General features: G+C 40.8%; 1 protein-coding gene across 2 annotated transcripts in view; it reads right to left on the bottom strand.

Moving 5' to 3' along the window:
- Positions 1-1,635: 1,635 nt before the first annotated feature.
- EFNB2 (ephrin B2) overlaps positions 1,636-13,787 on the bottom strand; it is a 65,320-nt gene continuing 53,168 nt past the window's right edge. Inside the window, exons 3-5 of one of the 2 annotated variants that reach the window (XM_048493034.1) lie at positions 8,149-8,241; positions 7,261-7,374; positions 1,636-5,310 (exon numbers count right to left, since the gene is read on the bottom strand). In XM_048493034.1, coding sequence (XP_048348991.1) covers positions 4,931-5,310; positions 7,261-7,374; positions 8,149-8,241 — 587 coding nt within the window. In that variant the 3' untranslated portion in view covers positions 1,636-4,930. The remainder of the gene's footprint in view (positions 5,311-7,260; positions 7,375-8,148; positions 8,242-13,787) is intronic. The other variant, XM_048493035.1, reaches the window with a different exon arrangement.

Below are 13,787 nucleotides of genomic sequence, written 5' to 3'. Positions count from 1 at the left end.
ACCCTAAGATGATTTAATCAGCATTCCAAGCAGAACATTACTTACCTTATCTGCATCCATCCCAGCAACTGGTATTCAAGAGAATAGTCCAAGTATTCCCTTGAGCCCTGACAACTCATGAAGGCTCCCCTATCTTTTTGTTGGAACCCTAGGAAAGCAATAAATTCTTTGTCTCTGGCTTTCCTGCCAGCTTACCTCATACTGCTTCAGCACCCATTTTGGCGTATGAATATTGGGTTTCTGTCCATTCCTAGTGCATGTGTCTTGAATCCAACCAATGTGGAGACTGCCTAGATAGGGTAACACTGCTCCCGAAATCTCCAGGTATTTGCCCACCCACAAACTCTAGTATGTACAGCTTATACTTGGGTCAGGCCTAGCTCAAGTTATATTGCCGTCACTAGTCAGGTAGCATGTATGGAGAAATAGTGTTGTGTCTTCTAGCATTTTCCTCCCACCCCTAGTTCCTTTCAGAGCACAACACAGGACACCAAATACATCAAGGGGAAAGGGCTACAGCAGGGGCAATCAACAGCTCTCTGTTCCACATTCTGTTGATTAAAAGTTCAGAGACAGGTTGGGCAACTGTGCCATCCTTTCTGAAGGATCTGCTGGAGAATCGCCTCTTGAATTCCCCAACACATTCACAGGTTCCAGCTTAGGATTCCTTGCATTGTGTTCCAAGGAGTCAAGGGAATGGATAGTCTCACAAACTGTGATGAGACTAAGTGCTAGACTGAGACAGTAATGTGCCCAAGAGTACCACGTCTTTGTATGGTTTGCACTTCACTCCCCCAGTTACTAAACATGTCCAGTTCATCACAATGAACATCCAAGTTAAAGGAAAAACTGTGTTTTCCATATCCTTCGAATAGAATACGGTAGTCATAGAGTGCCAATCAGATCTAGCCAGGTCTCCAGTCTTTATTGTTAGTGAATTCAGTAGATACTGCACCTCTCCTAACACATTTAACTCATCTGAAAGTTTTTAAACATTGGAGGGCTTTTACTCTGGCCCCTTCAGCTGTCCGTGAAGGCCAATATGGAAAAATACGTTATCAGGAGATTGCCCGTATGGATCTGGGCAGACAGGAACAATAGAACGTGTGTTTCTCCACTGTCAGTACTATAAAAATGTATGTACTTGTTTTATTTCACCATTGCTGCATAGATTTCCAGGAAACACAGGTCAATTTTATATTTCCCTGAAGCTTAAAGATACCAATCCTGACATAACATACAATGTTGCCAGGTTTTGTGAGCAGCAAGTCGCAGGATAGTCTGAACTATAAAGCAGGCTTAATGAATACTACCAGAATGCATTTTGATCTAGTAGTTAATAGTCTTTTTTCTGCCAATTTTACTACTCCTTTTAATATTTATACTTCTACCCCATCCCCTTTATATTTCCATACATTTTTGATTTCCCAATTTTCTTCTGCTAGAAGATTCTTTTACATATTTACAGTTTTAATGAATTTTATCCTTTTAATTTTAACTTGTTGACCGTATGCTTGTCTATAATTGTAAAAAAGATGGATATTGATAATAAGCTGTCTCCTTGGCAAGTGTACAACACACTAAAGGGGATGTGGAGAAGGGAAGACAGAGATGTAAGTAAATCCACAAAAGGTGTTCTTTCCATAGGAAAAAAATATTTTATTTTTTTAAAAGAACAAATTCAGTTTGAAACAGATGCGGAATGTGAATTTTCATAGATTTGGTTTTCTGGGAGGGGCTAACTGCAATGGAGAACAAAAAAGATTTCAAATCTATGACACGCTAGTTTAAAAAAGAGAAAAAATTATTTATAACTCAAGCATAATACTGTGTTACTTACAAACTGGACAAAGGAATTCTTAAATAAATATTCATGGTACACAATTACAGCACAAATATGCAGCAATTTGGCAACCTTTTTATACCATTTTTTTAACCTGGATACAGTGCAAAGGGGAATGACACTGCCTTTCAACAAGCTGTAGCTAAATACATAGCAAAAGTCAGATTTTATACAAAACATCTTGCTTAGACTTTATAAAAAACCAATGTTGCTCTATATACACAATCTGGTTAAGAAAAGATGTTTTTTCTTGTTTCCATGTGTATTTTTAATTTTATATTTACTTTTAAAAAGGTGAATAAGGCTATTGTAACACCCCAAATCCATATACAGTAAATCTGAATTTATTTACAGCGTCTTCACTCTTTAGACAGGATGGTGCAAATTCCAAAAAGTTAAGTGATCAACGGGTAACACAAAGCAAGGCATTTACAGTAACTTCTCAAAGCTGAACCAACACACCAACCAAAGGAACAGTTGGTAAGATTGTCATTATTCTGCACGAGACACAACACAGATACATGGGGCTCTTTTGTCTCTCCCCCCCCCAGTTGGTTGTAGGGTGCTCTTTTCCCCATTGATTTATCCAGTTCTCCTATTCCCTCCCTCACCCGCACCTGTTTAATATATAATCAGAATATAACCAATCATCTAAACATAGTGTGGATTTTTTTTAAAAAAGGCCCATCATTTTCCCCTCCCCCAAAACAAAATCTTAATGACTTACAAGAAAAAAAAATCTTGCATGGATGGATTCAGAGAGAGGAAGGCTTTAAGGAAAGAACTACATCTGGATTGTACTTAGTTACCATGGTAATCTCCTACGTAACACTGCTTCCTTTCCACCCTCCTCTCCCTTTTCGGACCGACATTTTCAGGTTCAGAAAATACAGAGAATAATCATTTCTGTGACAGTACATTTTTGCACGTGCTCAGTGGAGGTTTGAGAACCTTAAAACGCTGTAGTTACATGTTCTTTCCAGTCCAGAAAGTGAAGTGTTACTATGGTAACAGGACTATGTGAAAAGACATCTATTTTGCATAGCACATAAAAAGTATTTTCCCTCTAGGGTGTAGAGGTTGGAGGGAGGACAACTACCATGCTTCAAGCAGAAACTTTACACTGGAACTCCCCTATTTGTGACTATCTGGAATATTCCATCCAATAAGGCAAAGGGGGGGGGGGACACAACACAGGGGCACCCACCAGAATTATTGTGTGTTGTTATAAAGTATGATGCACTTACATTGATTTTTTTTTATTTTGGGGGGCTTGCATTTCCTAGTCTACCGTTATGAAAGACAGCTTTTGAGGGCTTTGCTATTTTTATATTTCCTCTCAGTATTGTTCTTTTTTTGGAGTGAAGCTTTTCTTTTCCAGAAGTAGTTGCCCAAATTGTTTTGCTTTAATGCTGAAAGATTTAATTTCATTGCCGCAGATGAATTTCACATCTTCTGGTATAGACTCTGTGCAATCTCTCTCTTTCTATATATTTATATATATATATTAGTAATAATAACAAAATCTGCTACTTTATATCCCATGGGTTCTATACACCTATTATAAATAAGTCATATCTTCCTCTCCCTGCCCCCTGCTCTTGTGTCTTGACAGTATTGCATTTTTATGAACTATAAGCAGTTTACCATATGTGCTTTTTATTCTGAAAGAGAACACCCCAATGGCAGTGTTCACCATAGCATCACTTTGCAAATGCACTGCCAGAAACCAGAAATGTAAGACAGGCTTGATTGGAGGAAAAATAAAAATCCTGATCAATTTTTAAGAGACATGATTTTAAGTGATGATTATAGCCCTCTTGACAGTTTAAGCTTGTAAAAAAAAATTCCCTCCGTCAGATGTTGCTAGTTTCTTAAACACTTGCCCCTCCCCGTTATTAGTTAAAATGTGATAAGTACAGCAGCGGAACCTGCTTTTTAAAAAAGTGTCATTTGAAGCAGGCCAAGATTCCGCCCCAGCTTCTTCAAAGCCGTACATCTTATTGCTGGTACGGTACCACAGCAGTCTTACCCTAATATATCACCGATGGCCTTCTATTGTCTTGTCTTCCAGGCACACTCATCGACTTACCCTCTCTTTGTCCTACTTTGAGGGAGAGAATTGAGGAAGAATTTCTCCTACACACTGCTACTTGAGAATAACCTTGGCATCCATCAGGTGCCACCCCAATCCACTCTGTTGTTACTGCATCCCCTAACTTGCTTGTCTCTGAACTCCAAAGTGCTGTGCTACCTAAATTGTCGGGCATCGCCCGGCTGATTCCAAAGGCAGCAATAGTTGATCAGCCCTGCCCTTTCCCTTCCCCCACATTGTGCCACCTCATCTCACATCTGACTCTGCTGACAAGCTAACTTTCAGCTGGAAGATTCCCCTTTCTTTTTTTTTTAAAGCAAGCCCAATTTCTCCCAGAGTTGTTATCCATTCAAGTGAGGCTGCTATTGAAAACGAATGGGTACATGGAACTGGAAAAACATCATGTTTTTCCAACAGCGATGCGAGATGTGGAGAGACATAATTTGTGCATGAAGAATGCAGGAACACGACGTAACCGAAGTAAAATGCAATACGGGGACAGACTAAAGCAAGAAAAAATGATTAAAAGTCTTACTTAAAAGCTGAGGTTCTGTATGACAAATTCATAAGCACTAAGAGAGAAGCACGCACACAGAGTCACTGGGCTTCATTTCAAGGTGGATGACTAAAGACTTCTTTCCAGATTGCCTAAAACCATTATCATCCACGAACTGCTTCATCTTCTCTGGGCTTTTTTTTGTACGTGCCTGAATGCCTGCAGCACATGGCTTAGAGGGTGATGAATGTACAGCAATTGGTATGGGTATCTTCTATGTAAATTCTTCCAGCTCCCAAGCCAAAGCTTGTTCACCGAGACAGGAATTCTACAGACTAGAGAAGCTGTCCATCTCTCTGTAACAGGGTCGGGGGCCTCGCTGTTCCCTCCGCCGCACCTGGTCCAGTAACCTGCACAGGGGTTCATTACAACCCAACCCCGTCATGGATAGCATTTGGCTAGAAAGAGTTCCCAAAGGTACCATGCTGAGCGTTCATCAGACCTTGTAATAAATGTTTGCTGGACTCTGAGGGGGCATCTCTTGGACTATGTACACCGGGTGTCCATAGTCTCCGCTGACCTTTTCATAGTGGGGGCAAAAGACACTGTCTGCAGTCCTCAGAGGGATGATAATGTCACTAGGTTCAGACCCGTTATTGTTCCCGCGTTTTGGGGTGGCTAACGTGCTGAGTGACAGAGTCGTCGTGTGCTGTGGCGAATGCTTCCGATGTCTCCTCCGATACTTCAGCAACAAAACCACCAGCGTGATGATGATGATGAGGAAGATGATGCACCCTGAAGCTATCCCTGCAAATAAGGCCACCTCTGAACCAAGGATACTGGAACGACCAGCCGTGTTGCCATCTGTGTTGGAACCTAGGAAAAGAGTTGGGCAGCGGAGAGGGAGAAGGAAAGACAGAAAGCTAAGTTCAAAATAATCATGGTCCTGTCACCACTTTGCAGTACTGAAAGACTCAACTGTCAAGTGAACTCTGACAAATCAATTACCCTCCAAGACAGCTACAGGTACAACTAGCCAAAGTCAACCTGTTCATATTAAGCCTGCCTCATGTCTGTTGCTCTTTGCTTTTATGTTGTTCCTAAACCACACTGTGTTCCTTTTCATCTCTCATCGTTCATCACCAGTAAGAACTGGCACTGACAAGGCAGCCTTTGATGCACACCAGGTCTTAACAGATGTTGGTCAACTCAAAGCAATTCAATGGGGCAAGACAGGGAAATGAAAAATGCAGAAAACTGGCCTTTACCACTTTCTTTTTCAGACTCTAATTTCAACTAACCTCTATCAATGTGTGCCTGTTTTCTATCTTTGCAACAGATCAGAGGACATCAAAGTAGGGTGGAAGGCAGATGAAAATGCTCCAAGATCTGAAGTAGTTATGATTTCATCGTGTTTTAATTTTTATTGTGTGCATCCGGGGAAACTAGAAAAAGACACCTCACTCTGATGTTTGACCTCATGCTGGTGGCAGTTTCTTTTAGATAACCAATTGATTGTCGTAAGTTCCCAAATTATCTGCATGCACACAAGTGCTGGGGTCCTACTAAACCCCAGTTCAACGGACTCTCGGCTCTGGTGCATTATAGCCAGGACACAGAAAATAGCTTTTATTTTGCCAAAAGAGCTTTGCACACATCCAGTGAGACCTTTTGGCCTGTTAGAGTTGGTGAGGCCAGCTAGAAGCAGTGCTGGACATAGCTGGTAGCAAGGGGGACAGCAAGAATCCCATATAGCTGTAGTGGCATAAGCCGTAACAGCAGAAAACAGAGCAGCAGGACATACAGTGCCAGATTAAATCTGGAGCAATGACAAGATCTAAAATTATTTTATTGCAACTGAATGCCTATGTCAAGATGGAATAACGTTGTGAAGACTAAATATAGGCGCGCCCCTGCCCTCCGCATGCGGTAACCTTAGCAGAGTTGTTGATGCCAAGCAAACGATATAACCGCACGGTAGCAAATAAAGGTGCACAGAAAAACGAATGTGAAACCACCACCAAGAACCGGTGAAGTCAACTGGCTCCCACTACGGCTTTGCAAAAGATCTTAAATTATTCTTCGTCCCCTCCCCCAACCTTGTCCAGTGTATTCTTTCTTGTTCAGATCCAACCAAAAGAGAAAAGAGAAGAAGCTGATGTTAAGAGAGAGAGATTATGTATGAGTGCATGTGGTGGAAGGGGAAAAGGGGTGTGTTCACTCTGGAGGTTTAAACAGGCACTTTATAACCACCCATGAATGAGTTCAATCATTTACAGAGCTGATACAAGTTACAGAGCAAAGGCGTGATCAGCCAAAAGATTACAGCCATAATTATAATATGTACTAAAGCAAGCCTTATAAAGTGCTAACCAGAAGGCTCTTCATAATAGCATCAAGAGACAGTGGCTACTATCCAGCATACAGTTAAGATGCTTAAGTGCCTCTGAAATCGAGCTGGAGCGAAGAATGCTTAACTCTGTGCTGGATTGCAGCCAGTGATCATAAAGCCACTTTCTCTGGCAAGACAGTTCCTACCGTTTCCAGACCATTTAGATCAATGCCCATTTCTGCAAGCCAGTAACATCCTCATGCGGAACAATTAAATTTAAGTGTAAAATGCTAATGAAAAGAAGGGCTTGGTTTGGCCAAAGTAAATAACTTTGACCTCCCACATACTGGTGCATCAGAACATACAGTTTTGATCTGCCTCCCTATGCAAATGGTTATTTTAATCACCTAATAAACTATATTATTACAGAAAATGTGTGGAAAAAATAGCCTTTTAAATAACCTCCTTGAAGATCTAACAGCCGTCCTGTTTACCTGAGTGATCCTTTACAAAGGGACTTGTTGTAGAGCTTTTCCCGTTGGTACCAGCTTCCTGTTCCGGGCGTTTAGTTGGATCAGCATTATTTGGGGACCCACCAGAATTGGGAACTGAAAGAACACAAAGGATTCACTACAAACTAACAATAATGTGCTTTATAAGCCGGTTATCAATTTTCATGAGGCATGAACGGCTTTGAACAGAAGATCCTTTATGCAGGAATACAAGCAGATACAAGAGTGTAATTTTCGTCTTTAAATCACACAAAAAAAGTTTGTTGTACTAGTTATTTCAGAGGTTTAGATCATGAGGCCACTGGTAAAAAATGAAGGAGGTTCTTGAAACCAGCAGGAAACCTTTGCAAATGACATTTCAGTAAAGCCAAGCAAACTGACTACTAACCAACCTCTAATTAGAAAGAATAATGGGGGGGGGGGTGCACAATAGGTTATCTGTGTTTGAGGGGGAAAAGGATAATGAACAAAAAACTCTCTTCTTTGGCCAGGATTCGTAACAAGCGACTTATGGAAACATTAGCTCCCTCTCCCTTTTGTTTGTTTTATATAATTTTGAGCTGCGAACCTGCGTGTTTAATTTTTAGCACACAAGCAAGAATAACTGGAGCATGTTGTTTACGGATGACCTTCCTTTCCAAGAAGAGCGATCTAATGAAGAGATCTGATTGCATTAACTCTTGTCCTACAAAACCTGTCAGGAAGTTAGGGACAGAAAATAGGCTTTTCCCCCAGCAGTTACAGAAAGACAGAAAGACCACAGCTACCCAGGCATGCGGTTTTGCCCTCTTAGCAGAAACTGTGGGAGCTGGGGAGTGAGGTGGGGGTGCTGACCAAAGCAGCTGGATGAAACCAACGGGTGGTCTTTACCTTGTCCAACTTTCATTAGGATCTTCATGGCTTTTGTTTGGCAGACCCCTCCCTCCTGGTTATCCAAGCCCTCCAGTGATCCATTGGATGTTGCTGTTTGAAAAACAAAACAAAAATGTTTTAGGATATCAGCAGGGGAAGTTAAGCAGAAGAAGAATACCCGAAAAGCAGATTTAACTGGTCCAGATTTCTACTTCTCTATTCACATTTATCCAGAAAAAGCTATGAAATGATAACAACCAAGACAGTGAATATGTCACCAAGGCTGACTCTGCAATGTCTCATACAGGGGCTGATGGGAATCTTAGTCCATGAACATCTGGAAGGCCAGGGTTGGACACCCCTGGTCTAAGACATTATCAAGCTTCACATTTATCCAAGCATTTTACTTTTCAATAATTATTACTTTTCAATAATTATTACTAAGTAAAATTATTACATTTTACTTTTCAGTAATTATTAGTAATAACTATTACTCTGGATGAAAGAACTATTACTCTGGATGAAAGAACATATATTTCCACTCTCCAAAAAAAAGGGAGCATGGGTGGGCAGGGGAGAGGGAAGAATATGAGTTCTGCCCATGCTGGCAGAGCAAAGAGCACATGAGTGTGCATTCGTGTTTTTCAAGCGCCCGTTCTGCAGCCGTCTCTCTCATATCAAGGTTAAACAAATGGGTTGCAAGTGCTTCCAATTCTCAGTTCCCCCATGGCATTCTACTAAACCTGCTCATATACTCTTTGGGCTAAAGCCAGCAGAAGTGGAATTCAGCAAGCAGACAAGTTCAGCTCCCGTTTCAGAATTTAAATTTTCAGGGCACTGATACAAAGAGAAGGATCACAGGAATACTTTAACCTAGCATTTTCTCTTTGAAAGTTGTTTTTCTAATAATTTCTCAGCCTGAGAACCTGAACAGATTTTTTTTCCAGAAGAAGCTTCTCAGGATATGTACATTTTTATCCTACCTTTCTACCCAATTAGGGCCCTTATGGCATCAAACAGAAAACAGTGAAACCAACGTTTCAAACACCCATACACATATAACAACAATTCAAAACACACAGGGAGGAGGATCAATAAGAGAAAGACAAATGAAACAAAAAGGTAATCAACCACTGGCAGAAAATAAAAATAGGGGGCAGACAGATGATTTCACTGGAGATCAAATTCCACAATTCTAGTGGTGCAACTAAAATAATCCCTTTCTTAGGCTCCCACCCATCTAGCTTCAGATTACAGGAAGGCTGATCCATGACCGTAATAAAGATAGATTGACTGATCAGATGACAGCGATATCTGAAGCAAGGTCCCAGGAGATTATAAACGTCAGGTAGGTTCATAGAAGATTAGGTGGTCCCAAACCGTACAATGATAATCAGTTGCTTAGGAAGGCTGCAAAGAACCAAGAATGTCTTTCAATTACCGGCAGGAAGGAAAGGACAATACTCTGCGGATCCTGATAGGTTGGATGGAGTCTTCAGACCCCCAGTGCAACCTTATGATATCTGTGTTGATGCTGAAAACAATCTCACAATACTGTGAAACAGAGGGGCAGATTGTCTTGCTTGACTAATAACGTCAAGGCAATTTTAATTTGGACAGTTAATTATAAACCTGTTCAGTTTGCTACCAATATGCTTTCTCGGCACTTTCTTCCTCTCCCTGTTTTCTTTTGTCTGTCAAGTACATACGTACTGACATCTGGTCACTTAACTAAAATACGAAAGAAAGAAAATAAGAAAAGAGAGGTCACGAAAGTGCTTGCAGGAGGTTCCCGTGGAGGAAAAGCAATTAAATGGCGCTTCTTGCACTTCGAAGGATCTCCCTTTTCATCGGAGAGATTGATCTAGCTTAGGGACCCCATAAGTCGTCTTTTTCTTTCAGTTCTCTTTAGTCATCTCCCACACATGCTTCCTTTGGGATTTTGGGGGGAGTATTTTTTTTTAAAAAAAATGTAACTTATGCACATTTCTGATGCCCTTCATAGGCCCTCACCACCTTTCATGAAGTGTCTTCCCAATCCTATGTTGATATTTGTCTTTCTCTAATCCTCTCACTACCCACAAAGACTACACACTCCTGGCTTGCCTTTGATCTACTTCTAGCTTTTGTTCTTCTTCTGCCCCCCTTGTGTGCGTAACTCAATTCCTCGCTATGTGAGCTTCCCTTCTTGAAGTTCTTTCCAGGATGCTCTGTTCTCCCTGCAGCTGACCCTGCCCAGGCTTCCTGTCTCTGATTGTGTTGTTCCATCTTCCACAAAAACAGCCGGCCAAACTTCATTTTACAACTTCTTGGGTGCATTTTTCAAATGAGTAATTTAGTGGTGCTGGGGAAATGGATCCGATGCATACAAAGACACTGCCAGTCTCAAAAATAATGGAGATATATTGTTTTGTTTTGTTGGGATCCCCCCCCTCTCCAGAGAGAAAAGAAAATCAATACCAAGAACCAGTTTTGGACATAAATCAAATGCATCTTTGCTCTTTTTTATGACCTCTTTTGTTTTCTGCCCTTGTGCCTAGACACTGGAAATACAGCAACTGAAAGAATGGCTAGTATACAATGGCTGTTTTGCCTTGCTGTTCCTAAACTGCAGGACTTCGCCAAGGTTTACCTGCCTCTCTGAAATAATATTCACAGAGCTGTCTGCTTTCCTCCTCCTTACTCAAACTGCCTTGCCTATCTTGTTGTGTGTGAACAGCATCAGTCTATTACGAACAACTTAACAGACTGATTTCCCTATAGCTGCATCTACACATCATTAGATACTGCAGTCACTGGCAACTGGGTTGGCTTATCCACGAAGAATATCATTGCACAATAATATCACACAGCCTGTGGCTAGCCTGATCTTGTCAGATCTCAGAAATTAAGCAGTCGGCCCGGGCTAGTATTTTGATGAGATACCCTCAAAGAATGCCCGGGTTGTGAAACACCTCTGAATGTTTCTTGCCTTGAAAATCTTATGGGATCGCCGTAAATCAGCTGTAATTTGATGGCACCCCCGCCCCCCAAAAAACAGTAGCAATACGTGGATTCAGCCTTCTGACACATCACAGAAGGAACCACAAATAATTGTCAACTAAGAAGTGCAATAATTTTGGACACTGGAATAACCTTTAAAGATCCCAACCGGTTTGGATTTCACAAAATTATAACTAGGGTTATGCATCAAGATAAAGCTGAACCAATTTTTTTAAAAAGCTGATTCAGGGATGTGGAGTGCCCCCAGGCAGACTGTGGGCCCTGTTGTTCCACCATTCATGTTGACACCTCTGTGGGTCGCTACCAGCCCATCCAGGTCATCCTCTCAAGTCTTCTGCTAGGTTTGCGGGCTTCCTGCTTCTCCCCCCCTCTCTCCTTCCTCATCTTCTTTCCCTTCTTTCCTTCTGTTGCTATCCCTTTGGTTATCTCTTCTAATACACTTTTAATGCACTTCCAATGCATTCTGAAGGATGAGTATATAAAAGAGCATCTATAGAATATCACTAGTTCAGGGATCCCAAGGTGGCATCTGTGGGCATGATGATGCCTTCTGGTTCCTTTCCTGATGCCCGCTCTCGCCAAGTTTCTTTTCCAGGAAGCTCAGTATAGAAGATATTTAGGAACAGCCTAAACGTTTGACTCCAAACACCAGCATTCATGCACTCAGCGATCGAGAAGATGAATTCTGGTTTGCAAGCTGAGTATACAAGCTTAATTTTTTTTTTTTTGTATGGGCTCTAAAAGTCATTTCTACATCATTCAAGGTTTATCATACTTAAACAGAGTGCAGGCCCACACAACCTGTGAGCCACCAAGCCAAAAGCTGACCAATGTAAATGATCATCCACCAGGGACTTGGGGAAATATTCTTGTTTTGCTTTCCAACCAAGATTACATGAATGGAGGCGTATTTGTAAGGGAAGCGGGGGTGGCATTCAGGCTAGCAGTTTACAACTTTAGCAAGCTTGGTATTTTCCTCATTGAGATATTAATTTATTTTAGTTTTCTAACTCATACTCATTTGAAGGTGTAGGAATTATAATTCTATAAGCAATGCAAGGTGAATGCTTTATTGGTTTTGCATTGTGTCACTTTTTTTAGAAAGGCAGTTAAGGGAAACTGTAAAATGTTAAAGACAACGTAGAACAATTGTAAAATACATTGTAAATATGGTTTATAGCTGTAGAGCTCTAGTACAGCTACTTGGCTAAAGCATCCGCTACCAGCTTGGCCCTCTCTACACAATCATCAAATTTAAAAGCACTGGAAATCCTGTAAACCAAGGTTTGACCTGATAGATTTGCTTCAAAAACTATGCAATCATTCTGTGTACAGAATAAAATGTGCTCTTTCCAAATGCGAAGCAACTGGCAACTGAGATAGACCAGAAGAGTTTCTAGGCTATGATTTTTATATAGTCCCCATGAAGTGGAAGTAATATTACATTTTAATACATGTTCATTTGATTGTTATTACTCTGTCTCCCAAGAGGCTAAGCCACTGCCTAGATCTTGACTGTTTTCAACCTATCAAGTCAGTAGCAGTGCTCTAATCAGATGGAGAATTAAGCTGCAGGATTTGCGCCTTTCATTCCCAACCAGATTAGAAATGAAGGCAATGTCGCTTCTCTCGCACACATGCATTTCTTTTCTAAACATGTTTTTGTTTGTAAACATGCAATATATATTGTGGGAATCTCAAGAAATCTTTTTATCACAATGAAACTATAGATTACTACTGATCACAGCTATCATTTGCCTTTGTAAACTCTGAATGCCAGTGACCACAGTTATGCCAAATTGGTGTAACATGACATACCGTGGGCTAGAGTGGCATTCAATTTACATCCATTCAATTCGGACTAAAAGGAAAAGATTCACTTTGATCCACTCTGTCTTGTGAATAGTTTACAAAAGAGGCGGTACATATCAGGATAAGGAAAGAAAAGGCTGTAAGGTATGAGAAAGGGACCAATTTGAACTTGTCCATTTAGTCTGGTACATTTTCCTTTGCAGGGTAAAAATGGAACTTGCATTTTGTACTGTACTCAGCACAACATGTTAATTACAAATTAGCCTTAATTTTTAAAATCCCCTTTGCTGCTGTCAATTCTGTTTTTTGTTACAAATGTATTAATAAGTAACTTAAAACATGAATAGGCACCAACAAATCATTTCTGTGTCAATAATTTCTAGCAATGAAATGTTAAGAGAAAGGTGGTTTCTGTGAGGCATTTTGGGGGGGGCTGTCAAATCACAGCTAACTAACGGTGACCCCCACTGAATATTCAAGGCAACAGATGTTCATAGGTGGTTTTCCATTGCCCTCCTCTGTATAGCAACTCTTCTCTTCCTTGACGGTAAGTATCTCAACCAAATACTAACTAGCCTGGAGAAAGGCACTTGCTTTCATATAATTGACCCTGATACATGGATGTTATGTACCTGACAACTTAATGTACATTTTCAAGTTACTACTGACAGACTATTCTAATGTGACTTTGAATCTTAAGGTAGTAGCTACTGAGTGTAAGTAAATCTCCTTACAGTACTCACTGCAGCAGTTATCCCCCCTCCCCCCATTCTAGAACAGGGTTCACTCAGATCTGTTGGGCCTGAGGGGATTTATACAATGTTGAGAAAAGATAGTGAGAA

This window comes from Sphaerodactylus townsendi, linkage group LG04 (assembly GCF_021028975.2).
Source record: "Sphaerodactylus townsendi isolate TG3544 linkage group LG04, MPM_Stown_v2.3, whole genome shotgun sequence".
In the NCBI taxonomy this organism is placed as follows: domain Eukaryota; kingdom Metazoa; phylum Chordata; class Lepidosauria; order Squamata; family Sphaerodactylidae; genus Sphaerodactylus; species Sphaerodactylus townsendi.
The sequence above is the reverse complement of the archived record's forward strand: the minus strand, read 5'-3'. Positions and strand labels throughout refer to the sequence as shown.